Source organism: Chelmon rostratus, chromosome 9 (assembly GCF_017976325.1).
Source record: "Chelmon rostratus isolate fCheRos1 chromosome 9, fCheRos1.pri, whole genome shotgun sequence".
Taxonomy (NCBI): Eukaryota; Metazoa; Chordata; class Actinopteri; order Chaetodontiformes; family Chaetodontidae; genus Chelmon; species Chelmon rostratus.
The window spans coordinates 6,875,281-6,890,777 of NC_055666.1; the positions used below are offsets into that span (position 1 = coordinate 6,875,281).

The 15,497-nt window shown below is 43.2% G+C and overlaps 1 protein-coding gene across 1 annotated transcript in view; it reads left to right on the top strand.

Annotated features, from left to right (window-relative positions):
- The first annotated feature begins 1,735 nt into the window (after positions 1-1,735).
- The window catches only part of aff2 (AF4/FMR2 family, member 2), a 94,584-nt gene continuing 80,822 nt past the window's right edge, over positions 1,736-15,497 (top strand). The window contains 5 exon segments of the mRNA XM_041944757.1: positions 1,736-1,744; positions 2,373-2,423; positions 2,425-2,493; positions 10,682-11,336; positions 12,036-12,469. Coding sequence (XP_041800691.1) covers positions 1,736-1,744; positions 2,373-2,423; positions 2,425-2,493; positions 10,682-11,336; positions 12,036-12,469 — 1,218 coding nt within the window.

Below are 15,497 nucleotides of genomic sequence, written 5' to 3' on the forward strand. Positions count from 1 at the left end.
CATCCCTCCACTCTGTCTTTCATCGTTCTGTTATTTTTCTTTCCTTTTTAAGAAACTGTCTGTTGCCCTGAAACTGGGTCTTTTTTTTTCCTCCCATGGGTCTCCGTGATTTTTTTCCCGCTTTCTCTTTCCTCTCCTTGCCTCTCCGCTCTTTCTCCCTCCCACTCACATCTTGCTGACGGATTAAATGTTGAAGGCGAGGTCTGGTAGAAGAAAAGAGAAAGTCTCTTTTAATTGTGTTGATCGCTAATTAGCCGGCCCGTCTCATCTCTCGGCTCTGGCCGTGGTAAAACAGGATGCCCTTTCCTGGGTCAGCAGGCCGCAGCCTCATGCATAACTTGCACTCTCACACACTCAGATATACACACACACTCTTACTTTGTACTTCTGAGACTGCAGTTTGGCTGCCAGCGAGCAGATTTCTCAGAGGAAGGCTGGTGACGGAGAAAGTTTAGGAGGGCAGGGTGAATCGGTAACTGTGCAGCAAAAGGCTTTTTTTGCTAAAAATATATGGTTATGTAAGGAAGATGTTACAGAAACCTGAGCTTCACCTCCCTCTCTCTTCCCCTCAGACCACTCTCCCTTGCTTCCAGTCATTCTTATCATTGTTTACTGTCAGCTGTCTCGCATTTTAAATGCCACGAGAAGCAATCTTGAATCATATCCGCAAGCAATAATTCTGGCTTTCAAGACAGAAAACCGTAGTTCAGAGCCATAGTGGGGGAATGGTGAAAGATTAAGAGCAAATTTTATTGGGATCCATCCAATGACACTGTGACAGGACATAAACGCATCTGTCCTTCGCAGCGCGTTGTGGTTCAGTTGGTAGAACATGACATAAACACTGCCTGGATCAGAGCTGCAATTCCCACTGGGCCTACCCACGTTAGAAATGAATGCACTGATGAATGAAAGCACCCAGCTAATGGCTTATGTTACATCATATTTATTATGTATACGAAGAACTTGGCCTTTCTGAGCTCGGGCTTCATTATTTCATCATTTCATTATGTACTGGTGGACATGCTTTGGCCTCTGTCGTTCCTAATGGCTTTCACAAATATAACACTGGCTGTACAAAGGAATAGTTCAATATACTTGAAAATACATTTGTTTCTTTGTTTTTTCAAGAGTTTTATAAAAAATCACTCTGGCGCTTGTGCTAAGTATTAATATTGAATTGGAGCCTGGAGATGGTTAGCTGATCTTAGCTTAGCATAGAGACGGAAGCAAGAGAAATAAAAATTAATACTTTTTTAATCAATACATAGACATAGCTTTAGGGTCAGTTGGGTACAGTGACGTGCGAGTGGATGCATGAACTTTTTTGTCAAAAAAAGCTCCCCGTGAAACCACAAGTTGTCATATTTAAATTTCTGTTTGTGCAGGGAAGTGATATATAACATGTTGCAGCTTTTTAGATTGCGTTTTTCACCAAAGTTTAGTGTAAGCCATCTGTTTCCCCAGTCTTTATGCTAAGCTAAGCTAATCACTTCCTGGCTCCAGCTCCGTGCTGAACACACAGACAAGTGTAGTATCAATCGACTAGGTGGACACTTGTTTTTTCCCACGATTCCTTCAGCTCTCAGTCTTTGTACTGTTTCTCATGAATTTTGAAATATGCTGGCCTTGGCTGATCTTCTATTTTAAAAACAAGTATTTTCTTTTTGAATCAAATTGTTTCCTGCAGATGCAAAGCACAAAGCTATGGGCGATAGCTTTTAGAAAGTTCTGGATGTTGAGCGTCAGTAGTAGCATGGGATAAGCATTTCATGGGAGTTTGAAGATCAAGCAGCTTTTGCAAATCAAATTTAGGACTACTGGAATTGATTCAGAGGTCCAGAGTAAAAATAAGTATTTAACCTGAGTGCTGAGCCGATTCAAAGAGACGGGAAACTGCCAAACCAAACACTTAACACAACACTGATGTGTTTAATAGGGGAGAGATTGTCTGTATTTCAGTGGAGGACTGCATGTGTTGGAAGTGAGTTATATTAAACAACCATTCAGCTTTATTAATCAAGTTGGATATTTTTTCCTACATTATTGATGCTCTGTTCGATCCTTGTTTTACAGAAACCATCTCTTCTTGCTGTCACTGTACCAGGACTCAGTTTTTCTCTAATTTTTCCTCTTCCCTCCTTGCTGATGTGATTTGAATCATTTTCAGGCTTAATGTAGCTCGTTGGTTTAGCCGCCACCGAGCCACCCTAATCACCCTGCAGGAGAAGACTTTCAGCCAATGCTCTTTACAGATCCAAAAATGACTTGTTAGCAATACTCATTAGAAACCAGCAGGTCTCGTTGGTGCCAGCCAGTGTGTCTGCCTCAGTGGGCGATGCTAACAAGCTTTTCTCTTTGTGTCCTTCCAGTCATCTGGAGTCAGAGCGCAGCGCCCTGAAGAGGAGAGAGTGGGAGAGGAGAAACCAGGAGGTCCAGCAGGATGAAGATCTGTTCTCAACCGGATTCAACCTGTTTGGGGAGCCTTATAAAGTAAGAGTGGTTAACTAATGGACACAATTTATACTTTTGCTATTGCTTTCTTTCTGAGGGTAGGATGAGAAGATCGATACTCTCTCTGGTCTCTAGTCTTGTGTTTGGGAGGTGATACAACACATACAACAAAGACTGCACGATGTAAGAAATTCTTAAAGATTTCACCCAGAGCCACAAACTTTATGTGTATAAACTGAGCTATACTGAACATGCCATTAACACAGAAAACACACACACACACCCTTCTTGATGTTTTTTTAACATCATGTCTGCTGATGCCTTTGAGGTACCATCACTGTCATAGGAAGTCTCATACTTGTCCCCCTTGAAGATATTCTCATAACGCAACGTTAACACTAATACAGTCATATTGTTCTTTGAACAGTGTTTTCTTTGACCAAGAGGTAATAATTAATTTTAATTAATTTTAACTATCCAGGTAGTCCAAGGGGGTGTTTTACTCAGCTGAGAAAGTGACAGTGGTTGTCCCTTGTGTGAGTGTAACAGCTGTTCCAGCCACGGTGGCGTTGTTTGTTCCAGTCCCAGAATCCTCGGACACCCCCACACTAACCTGCTCCTGAGATGTAGGAGGTGCTGTCCATTGTTTCTCATTGTCCAGTTTCATGAGAACATTGTCTCCTGGGTTCAGCACAGGTTGATTCCTCACCCTTGTTCTGCCGACTTTGCTTGCCTGATTTCCTGATTTGTCTGAATTTTCTGACCCATCGCAGCTCTGCAGGACTGACTCTCGTAGAGGAAGAAGGAATGGGTCTGTGTCATCATCGTCATCATCATCAGACCTGGGAGCCTAAGAGTCGTTTATGCTACCTGAACAGCCCTCTCTGCCTGTCCATTACTCTGGGCATAATAGAGGCTTCAGGGAGTGTCGGGAATGTCTTTTGGGGTTTGGGGAGCAATTCCAGCGTTGAGAGTGATTATCTATTTATCCAAACTGGCCGCCTCACTAACTTCCTCTAGAAACAGAAACTGTCCCACACTCTCTGTGACTTCGTCCAGCATTTCAGTACAACCGGTGTCCTCACTTGTTCCACTTTTTACATGGACTCTTTGAAGAGAGCCAGCTGCTGCTCCAGGTTGGACTGAAGGCTTGTAAGTTTAGCAACCTTCTTGTACTGGCGCAGTTATCCAGCAAGGATAACTTGTACCAGAATCAAGTCCTGGGTGAGATGGACAAGCCCTCATTCCTGACGCCTGACGTCTATCACAGACGTGTTCGTCCTTTTTGTCGTCAAGCAGCACGCTAGCTTGTACAGAGTCCTCATGTGTGCCTCTGCTTTCTCACTGGGTAGCTGGATCCTTTGGTAAAATAAGCTGTTTTATGTCTTAGGCTCCGTCTTGGAATGAAAAAGCCGTCAAATTTCTTCTAAACAGTGATGAAGTCTTTCTTATGTTCCTCCTCTTCAACCTCGAAGCAGCTCAATATTTTCAGCTTTGCTGCCCACAGCATAAATGAGCAAGCAGAGGTGGACTTCCCCGTCCTCTCTGTTAAGCTGTTTGATGGCCTGAAGCACCAAAGTCTTTGCTTCCACTCCACCGTTCTCCCTGGCTGCCAAACTTAAACTGCAGATCCGGTCAGGTGACCTGCGCCACCTCTGGGATCATTTAATGTCTGCTTGACATCTATAACGAGAAGGAGGACGCACAGAAATTCTGAAACACTCACAGTCGCATTTAGTAAACTGAACTGTAATGAGCATACACAGACAAAAACACACACCCAGTGGCGTGGGTTAGTAACGACGGGTCCCAGTGCAGGCTATTATGACAGGCCCTTGAGCTCGACCCATGAGTGCACTGCTTTGAAGCATTTTCTCCACTTGCAATCGGATGGTAATCGTGATACGGGCCCCAGTCTGCACTGTCTGTAGCTACGCCCCTGCACACAACCTTTCTGACGTACCTCGAAGTCTCGCAACGTGTGTGCTGATGCCCTCGAGGTACCATCACTGTCCCTTATCCCATTCATTACACTATCAGGAGAGCCGGACCCCATAAAACCTCATCAACTGGGCTGTTGTGTCACCTGCTTGTAGGTACCAGTATTCACTTTTTAAGACCGTAGTTGTCTATGACACTACTAGAAGTGTACTGAATTAGCCATTAGCAGTTCCTATTTGCATTGTACCCTTGGATGCACAGACGACTTATCACTGGATTACTTTGATACTGAAGAAAACCTAAAAACATGATGACTCTCTGTCAAGTTCTTGAGTTAAAAGGACATCAGAGACATCCTGTGGAAGTCAGGCTTAATCACATCGATGTCTGTTTAATGTCTCAGTGAAGCCGACTGAGTTACGACTCAGAGGTAGAACATGATTTTTGACTGAAAATCCACCTCTGGATCTTTGCCTCCGGTCTCTGCCTCCGGCTTCTGACTGGGTCCTGCTGAATGTCCACGTCTATTACAGAGCACATCCTGTCATTTCCAGATGGTTAGAATGCCTTCTGGAAGGACGAGCTAAATTACAGAGGAGCGCAGTGAATATTTCATTCCCCACCACCCCCTGTAATGTTAATCCTGTCCAAATAAGGCTTAAGATAGGTTATTTGCCTCCCAGCTCCAGCAACACAGTGGTCCTCTCAGCTCACTCATGAAGGAAAGGAATTAGCACATTTCCACAAAAACACTGTAAAACACTTTCAGTCTGAATCAACCAATTTCAATTTCAAGCAAACAGCGGGCGCCTATCTGTTCACATTTAAGGGCCGAAGCACAAAGTCATGTGTTCCCTGTAAGATGTCAGCACACACTCGCCTTTGCAGCATGGCTGAGCTTCTTTACACCGAGTGCTCTCTCATTGCTGATTAAGAGACAGTTTTGTCTTTCGCTGTGAAGTCTTGATTGATCTGCGCGTGAGGAGGATGGACACACCTGACGCCAGACTTTCATTTGGGCAAATGGAGTGAATCCAAGACATAACTGTCAGTGAGGATGTGCCGCTCGCCTCTCGAGCAGGCCCACTTAGTGATTTAGCCTCTTATGAAACAGTTTTGCCTTGTGCAAGCAATCAATTGCAATTATTGCTAACCAACAATTATCCAAACATTTTCTGTACCATAACGTATTTTACTGCTCTGTGTCTGGATGATAAAGCTGATGATGCCTATTGATCATTAACGCCTATTGTAACCATTTTTTTTCCTCACGCTGCCCCCCCTGAGGCCAATAGTGTAATATCCTCAAGCGTAAGGTCGCGGTCTGTTCTCATCTGAGGCACTTGAGATGCCATCATTTTGTTTCTTCTTTAGGTGAAAGTAAACCAGCCATGCATGAAATCCATGGCCACTCTCCTGCCCCTGTGTATAAAATTGATTTTGGTTTGTTAACTCTCATTTGCTACCGCCAGGCACTTCAACACTTGGTTATGCCGCCAAGTGTATCGACCTTGGGACAGACTGGCTTTGAATCTTGACAGAGTGTGTTTGCAGAGGACGCCGGAGCTTCTCACTAAGACTCCGCTTCAGGTCCGGGGGCAGCGGCAGCACATGAGAGGTTGCACTGATAATGAATCTAATCCTAGGTGCCTCCATACTCCAGCTAATTGTTTCCAATGAATTAATGGTGCTGAGGTGAGGTCAAGATGTGTGTGCGTGTGTGTGTGAGAGGAGAGATCAAGGATCACTGTGTACTGTGCTGCTGTGTGAAGGGCAGACATCACTGCTGCTGTTTAGGTGAAGCCTGAGGGGATGATGCATTTTAGTGTCTGCTTTGAATTATTACAGCGATTAGAGTCAAAATGAGAGTTTCCTTTATTTTAGTGGACGAGCAAATGGCGTGTGTCAGGTGTGCTTCGTCAGGCTCGCTCATCAGTTAGTGGTTGGTTACAGTTAAAGCATGTGATCAAAAATTACATGAACCTCAGTTTAGGGCAGGATAAAATTAAGCCTGTTCCTGCAGAAAAACTTTTTTCCAATATGTTTTAAAATCTGCTTTTAAATTCTCAAAATGTTCTAATACATAATCTGATAAATCTCTCAAATCTTAATCTGCTATTAGGACCACGTGATCAAAAACTCTAGAACCAGGAGTAAGTGGACCTTGAGGTCAGTTTGTTTTAGCAAAAAAAATGTGGCAACGAATGTGTCAGTGTTAAATAAAGAACCTAAATAAAAGTTTCCAATCAAATAACATGCAAACAAGCACTCAGTTAAAGGCCAAATTTAATTATTTGACACATTTCGATTCCTTGATACTGCGGACACATTTCGACTGGTAAAAAAGCCTCTTGAGGGTTAGTGATCAGCCCCACCTCAGCTTTCCAAAACACAATTTCATATCACTAAATATGATTAGAGACTAATCCCGTGAAACAAGCTGTAAACAGAACATTGATATATTACCTTATAAAGCTGATGTGCTCAATATGTCAGCAGACTGGCTTATTGACACATCCAGGAGACACAGAGCACCATTAACAGCCACACAATGATTGTAAATATCTGGCTCTTTAGCTGCTTAATGCTGTTTGGCGATGGGCAGGTAGTGTGCAGTGGTTTATCAGAGCGGCTGCATTCACCTCTGTAGAGGTGATCCTCTGTGGGTTCATCACTACCACAGTGTTATAGTTTACCTTTTAGTAATATATAGTGTACCATTTAGATACAATGACATGTCATCTAAGCTTGCTGACAGTTCAGTTCTTGCAAAGACGCCTTTAATTCATTTAAGTTCTCATTTTGGATTCTGTCACATACCAGCACCTGACTGAAGTCCACATTAACTAACTGGTTAACTTAACGAGGGAGCTGTGATTGAACGAGCGGTTCCTCTGATGAGTGACTGTATAGGGGACAGAGTGTTTGCTTGTTTCATATTACAGGTCTTTCCAGCTAATCTTTTTCCTCTGTACACTTCCCCACTTCATCTCCCACTGCTGTTAAAGTTGAGAAAAGGCTTTGGCTCAGCGTGCCGCTTTCTTCCGCTGATTTATTTGCTACACTAACAATTTCAGGTTGCTCTTTTTTTTCCTGAGCGTGTTGCTTTACTTCATACAATTCAGTGGATTTACCGCGGCCTCCACAGCCTCTCTGCACTTTCTCTGTTTAAGTGCTGACTGAACTTACTGAACTGCTCCTTTAGAGATCTATATCAGCCCTTTCATTATCACGTAGGATTTATAGAACTGCCCGGCCTCGCTCGTCTACCTGTGTATCCATCGTGTGTCCGTCCGTCTCTCTGGTCCTCTTGTCTTTCTTTCTTCCTCTCTCCAGTATTCATACTCTCTGTCAGCTATTAGCTAATCCCTCTTCTAATCCTGTTAAAGAGCGTTATGCTGTTAGCAGCTATTTGGGATGATCTATTCACACACACTTATACACACATACACACACATAGGTATTCATCCTCTCTTTCTCCCGTGTTTTCCATTTTGCCTCTCTGTAAATGTGTTTTCTGTTCCTCTTCAGCCACCAGATCTTTTATTCATGAGCCTGAGATGGAGAAGAGATGGGCTAATTTATTCACAGCTAACTTTGGCTTGCCACGCTGTGTAGTGTTTGTGTGTCTTTTACTGTGTGTGTGTGTGTGTGTACACGCAGAAATTACATCTGTTAAGATTATTTGAAACCAACTCTCTCCTTTCTTATATGAATCTTTTGTAAATAAAGCTTGGTTGCTTGCCCTGTTCCATTTCGGGGTATTTCTATGGTTTTCCTGCTTTATTAGAGTGTAGAAATGAAGGATAGAGTGAAGTGAAGGAAGATGTGCTAGAAAAGATGAATGTTGCTTCCAATCACATCGATTTGAGTTGACGTTTTTATGGACCACAAGAATCTAACATCTTAAAACTAGGTCTGTTACCTCCACCTGTGAGTTTTTAATAAATGCAGAGATGCTCTTTAAATCTGTCTTCTTAGTCCTGTGCAAATCTGCTGCGTCCTTTACAAAGTCATGTCCTGTATGCAGTCAAAAATCCACTACAACTGCTCACCATATTTCACTGAACATACATCTGATCACATTTATCACATCTAAATCAGCAAATCAGTAATGCGAGGTTGTCTTTTCTGCCTCTTGCAGGCTGAGAATTGTGTAAGCTGCAGTGGAAAGTATTCATAGGAGCTTTAAAAGCAGATCTGGTATAAATTTAGGAGATTCATCAGGCACTTGAAAAAGTTATGTCTCAGCCAGCAGATGATCCTCGGTCTGTGAATTTGAGAGGAACACAGCCCTTCGTTATCTTACACAAATGCACTGAATGTAACTTATTCATATATTCACTTAAATCACATGGGGTCCCCAAGGAATTCGTCCAGAATGAACCAAGATTTACTCTAGAGCTGAAACAATTAGTCTATAAATCAATTGACAGATTGACAGAATACTGATTTGTGTCTATTTTATTATTCGTTAATAGTCTCAGTAACTTTTAGCCATGCTAGCACCGTGGCTCCATTTGATAGCAATGTCTGAAGACTGACAATGAATATGATCTGATGACATTTGAATGAATGCAGACATTCATGGTCCCCGAGGATGAACTTCAGTGATCTTCTAGCACCGACAGGTCAAATGTTTGCTTGTCCAGTGAAAGACTGGCGCAGAAGTGTCAGACGATGTATGCTTTTAAGTAATTGCTAGACTATCACCATGAGGTCGATATGTGGCTCTGTTGGATGTATGGGCATGCAATTTGCTGCATTAATTGAGGTGAAATTGTGATTGCTTTCAAATTTTAAGGTTACGCTAACATGCTAATCTAAGCTGGTAAACATGGTAAATATTACCCCTGCTAAACATCGCCACTGTTGACATTGTCAATGTGAGCATGTTAAAGCTTTGACACAACGTACATGATAAGCTAATCGAGAATCCTTCAATGTTCCTGATGGGTGGGTGACTCGTAGCAGAAAAACAAAACCATCCATTTCAGGTTCACCCAGTCCATGATCTGTTATCAGACCCATTTGATTATGAGAAAAGGCAATATAGCAATTAGCATGAAATGATGCTTGGCGCACACACACGTACAAACACAGAATTCCCTCCTCAGCAATAAGACCTCTCCGTGGCTCGTTGCCCGTTTTAACAGCATTATTCAGCTGTTCACCGGAAACAAGTGATGTACAAGATGTGTGATTAAATTCTTCTCACCCATATGAAAAGAGATGTGGTTCCTGACAAGCTCCCACAGATCTGCATGTTTGGTGTTAAGTTCCACTGCAATGAGTGTGGGGATTATTCATTATTATTACATGTAACTTGATCCTCTTTCCAGAAATATTTCCGAAGATTAGTTAAGCTCCTGCTTCCTATGAACATAAATTCATTATTCATGAATTCATTAACCTCTCCAAATACAGGCAATTTCACCCTGTCTTGAAAATTAGATAAAGCGACTTATTCTGTCCTTTTAGTACGCATTAACCTGCTGCAGCTTTATTTGACTCCACGTTACCACAGGAGCACCAAACCACGAAAGTTCTGTACATTCAGATTACAGGGCCGCATTGATCTCACTCAGTGTTCATCGTTTGTGTGTAATTCATGATGAAATGTCACGATTAAATTCTATTGAATTATAGGCTGTAGATCTTGCATAAGTCCGACTTGGCTCATAATTAATATATGCTTGACAATCTGTTGCTCAGCCGGAAAAGGAATGTGTGAAAACTGTATAAAAATCCACAGGTCTTCACTTCTCCCTCCTCTTTCATGGCTTTCTGCATGTTCTAAATATAGAAGTGCTGAAGCTGCTGCCGATTCCTCTTGTCCTTTCAAAAATGCCAAATGATCAAATCATGTAGTTTCATCATTAAAGAAGCTGTCAATGACTGACATAAAAGGTACTCTTGAGCTATTCTGAGGAACATCTCACGTAGCGGCTGAAGGTGCTGTACCGTCATATATCAGCAAGGCCCGCGCTGTCCTCCAAGCGATGATTGCTTGAGAATCTGGGGTCAGGCTAATAATGACTCCTGCCCCATTAATTTTACTGCTCCAGCCTGGACTGGACCCTCTTAAGGGTGGCATGTGTTTAATTAATCATCTCGTCCTGAAGTCTGGTCAGTGGTCACCCTATCAGTCTCTCGCTGTTCCTCTCCAGATGAATAAAGAGGGCTTTTCATCAAGCCCAGAGAAATGGAAAAATGGAAGACTTAATTAATACTCTTCTCCCTCTTCCTTCCTCTTGTCTTTCTCTTTTTCCTTTTCTCCTTTCAGACTAATAAAGGTGATGCATTGGCCAGTCGCGTCCAGAACACGCTGGGCTCCTACGAAGAGATGAAGGACCTGTTAACTAGCCATTCTAACCAGAGCCACTTGGTGGGGATTCCCAAAGGCAGCAACAACCTGCAGACCCCGACCGCCTCGACGACAGAGAGACCCACCATGGAGACCCAGCTTTTCGCCGACGCCCTGAGGGGAGGAACAGGTGGAGCGGGCGGAGCGGGAGAGGGAGGCGGGGACAAGAGGACGGGAAATGCGTCCTCCTCGTCTTCCGCTTCCATGCAACCTCCTGCTTCGACCACATCGTCATCGAGCGCCGCGACGATCCCGCATCAGAATTCGAAAAAGTCCCGAAGCTCCATGGACTGGTCCAGGGCGGGCCACGGGCAGAGCGCCCAAGGAGCGGGCCTCGTCCTGGGGTTGGGTCAGAACGGGCAGGGCCAGGTCACGCCAGCTACGGGTGGAAGAGGAAAAATGTCTTTATTAGAGGAACAGAGGCACGAAGAGCTATTTAGCTCTCTTAAAGATGAACTTGGTCTAAAAGAAGACTCAAGCCCTTCTTCTTCCTCCTCCTCCTCCTCCTCTTCCTCCTCCTCCTCTTCTCGGAGAAGGCACTCTTCCCATCCCTCCAAAGCCCTTCCCCTCCCAGGTGAGTCCCACACAGAGAGGCTTCAAAGGAATAGGTCGACATTTTAGGAAATACACGATACCACGTCTGTATGCTAAATACAAAGCTAGCACCAATTAGCTTAGCCTACTTTAGCATAGCATAAATCTGAATTATAACAAAGAGGCTGCTTTTTCCCATTCAGTTGCTGGTGATATAAAGCTAATAAATCGTTGCCTTTAGCTTCATATTTGAGAGTGGTAGCTACCTTTTCATCCAGCTCTTGTCATGAAAACACATTTCTCCAAATGTGGAGCTCTTCCTGAAACAGTGGGGACTGTCTTCGGATGTGGCTGATTACAGCTGCCATTCACACAACAAAATGGGGTCTTCTTATATTTGGATATTCATGGGAAATCTTAATATTTCTGCAGCCATGAAAGCTTCTGAATAATTTCAGTGCAAAACAAACTCTATCACCTTTTGGGCGGGATTTCTGAAAATTAGCATCTGCAGCCGATGATAACCACATCTTTCAGTTGATTTCCAAACCACCAAGCAACACATAATTTGCTTTGATTGTGATTGGCTGCATCCATCTGGGAGAGGGGAATTTTTGGCATTCAACCTTCATTAGATTTTGACGGCGCGGAGCAGAGCGATGTTGTGCAATAACAGTTGTGTTTTTGGCTCTCTGTGACCTTTCTGTTTGGTTTCCTCCTTTTTCCGTCTCTTTTACAGATGGTGGCAATTTTAGATCATCCACCATGGACGGTGGCCATTTTAAGTCTTCCACTAACACGGAAAATGGCGGACATTTCAAATCCTCCCCGTTTGAAAACGAGACGGGTTCTCACCTGTCTACATCCTCGTCCCCGCTGGCTTCCACATCAGTTCTGACGACGCCTACTCCTGGTCTAACCACTCCCACATCTGGACTGACGACCCCTACCTTCCCGCCCGGTAGCCTATCGGGGAAGCCGATCGCAGTGCAGCAGAAGCCCACGGCGTACGTTCGACCAATGGATGGGCAGGACCAGGCGCCTAGTGACTCTCCCCAGCTTAAACCCCCTCTAGTGGCCACAGAGGGATTTAACAACAGTCAGAATTATGGAGGAAACTCCGGGAATGTGAAGAATAAACTGCCAAAACTAAGTCTCAGCCATGCAGGGGAGGTAAGAGAACAACCCGTATGACTTCATATCCGGATGTTTCGTAATAAATGGTGTAATGAACACTAATTGATCAGTAGTTAAAATGATCCCACAGTAACAGATCACACATTATTTTCAATATTTTTTTTTTCAGAGGAGGTTACAATTTAGCTCATGAGCTAAATTTTAATGGTAGCTCATCGCTAATTATTATTTCATAAGCTGCACGTTAACCCCAAGCAAAATATTTGCAACTCAAAGGACCAAATATTTTAAATAGTCCTTAGGTCACCATTACCTCATTTACATGCACACTCATTTTCCAGTATTATTACAAATATGTCATATTCTAGTTTCTGAATTAGGCCTTTTTCCAAATGTAGCATTTTCTGATTAAGACATGTGGAATATGTTGATATTATTTGTGTTTATGTTGACAGCACATTCAGAATGTGCGTCTCTGTTGGGTTTTCTATCACAGTTTGCGACATTCCGACTCTTGCCTGTTTACGATCAGCGGTCAAGCCAACAGTTTGCATTTCTGGTCAGAGGGAGAAACACACCGTTCTTTAAACATTAGGAAAGAATTGGACATCAGCAGGTTTTTGGATATGTGCAAATATCACAATGTCATCCTTTTCAAGTAGGTGGCTGAATGAATGAAATTCATGGCATCATTAATGCCATTATCAGATCACAGTATTGGACTGGAATATTAGTGGAATTTTAATTTTCATTTGCCATGTAAACAGTTTGATAGGAATATTATTTTGGATGATTAAATAAGCACAAAAAACTAAATATTTTGTGGATGTAAACACAGTCGCTGTGACAGATCAGCCTCCATACATGGAGACTTTCAGCATGTCGCACTTTCGGCCACACCCCAGTCAGTGATGTCACAACAGGGGTCTTGGTTCGACAGGCGACCGAAGCGTCTGCAGTGTGGTCAGACGTACAGCACTCTACAAAGTTTAAACCCATAAAGATCAGTAGGACAGCAGTTTTCTATTCACAGGTGATTTACAGGTCAGGGACAGTGTGTGGTTATCCCATAGTCTATTGGCGGAAATCCCACTGCTCCCATCCAATGAAACCACTTTTAAAACAAATATCTGATCAGTGTGCACTTAAGACTGATCCGTCCATGCCTCGTATTCTGCTGTAAGATCATGTTTCAACAGGAAATGTGTGAAATTTAGACACAGAACTTTTCCACTTCACTGCTGCACTAACAACTCATGACATTTGTCCGTTTATAACAAATACGAATGACCGAATATTTTTTGTTGTTTCAATATGACAGGCAAGATATAGTTTGACTGTTCTAAACAAATAAAAAAAATGAGAAAGAGGTAAGAGTATTCATGATTTAGTAACAGTATCATTTAATACAATGTGTTCTTGTAAAGGTTTTTCTAATGAATTAGCACTTAAATGACTGAATATAGTGTTACTTATGCTGGAGACATGAATGCTGAAACAACCCCCTCCTTTCTTAAAGGCACTTAACATTATTCTAAGGGTACAAATCACACTTAGCTGGCAAAAACAGACACTAAAATGTGTTCATGCGTGTTTGGTTCAGTTGGTGAACGCTGACACACACTGTCTGGGCCTCTGATGTTGTGGGTGTGAGTGCATGTTTGCATTTTTCCACAATAACAGCGACTCTCTCTCTTTCTAATCCAGCACTCTGGATTATTTTGTTAAATGAGATCATGGTGAATATTCACACGTTAACTAATTATAACGTCAAAAGAGTCTGACCATACAAAGCTCCTCCACACGTCTCACTCTCTGACTCACTCACTTAACTCTGCGACCTGCTCTCTCTCTCTCTCTCTCTCTCTCTCTCTCTCTCTCTCTCTGTGGATATATCACTCACTCACTTTCATTTTCAAAACAGCAAGAAACACCAGGCTTGATGATGTGTGTGTGTCGGTGTATACTGTGTGTGTGTGTACTGTGTGCGTGTGTGTTTGCTGTGTGAAACTGGTTGACAGGCGAGTAGTCATCCATATCGAGCAAGCCAGCTGTTCCTGTGCTTTGATAGAGCTGCTGTGTGTGTGTGTGTGTGTGTGTGTGTGTGTGTGTGTGTGTGCGCGCGTGTGTGTAGCACTCCAAATGAGCCCGAGATGGAGCTTTGAGCATATGGCACCGAGAAGGAGAAAGCAAGGGAGACAGGGGAGACAGGGACGGAATTAAAATATACTTTACTTTCAACACTTTCTTATGGAGGGTGAGGGAGAGAGTAAGTACATTCATGGCCGTGAGTGGTTTCTTTCACTTTGTTTCACCCACACATCCACGGATGCTCCGTTATCGCCTCCTTGCCGTTTAGTCTTCACTCCTCTCATATTTATTCCGGCGAGAGTTTGTTGGAAGGAAAATGCAAACTCAATACTGACTGAGGGGGAGGAAGAGAGGGATGCGAGAGGAAAAGGGGAGACTGATGACGAGAGATGGAGGGCGGGTGGAGAGGAAGAGGCAGAGAGAGTGAGGAGGGATGGAGGAAGACAATGACTGACTGATTACCGCACCTGATCATTGCTGTATTTGTTCTGGGTAGATGAGTTATTGGATGTGTTCTGCAGCTTAAACAGCAAACAGCAGCGAATCAGAGGATTGAACCAGACGCCCGGACACCAAATGTAAGACTTAGAGGATCCTGACGCTCGTTTTATGGCAGCGAGCGTTTTACCCTTTGATTAGTGAATGTGTGAACAGAAAGCTTAACAACATAGTAACAGTAGTAACAGTGCGACACGTGAATGCGACACCTATAAAAGAAATTCCTGTGGAGCGAATCAGCGTGATTGATTTTCCATTTAACGGTTTTCAAATTAGTTCAGGTGCCATGAATGTGTTTGAAATGCTCAATATTTGGCTCACAGTTCTGTTGTTGAGTGTTCAGTGATTTTGTGAGTGTGTATGAGTGTGTGTGTGTGTGTGTGTGTGTCCGTGTGTGCAATAAGCCTTTAAACTGCTGTGGAAGCTTTCTGTTAGCACTATAGAATTATTGATCCAAGCCCATTATTCCCAAGTG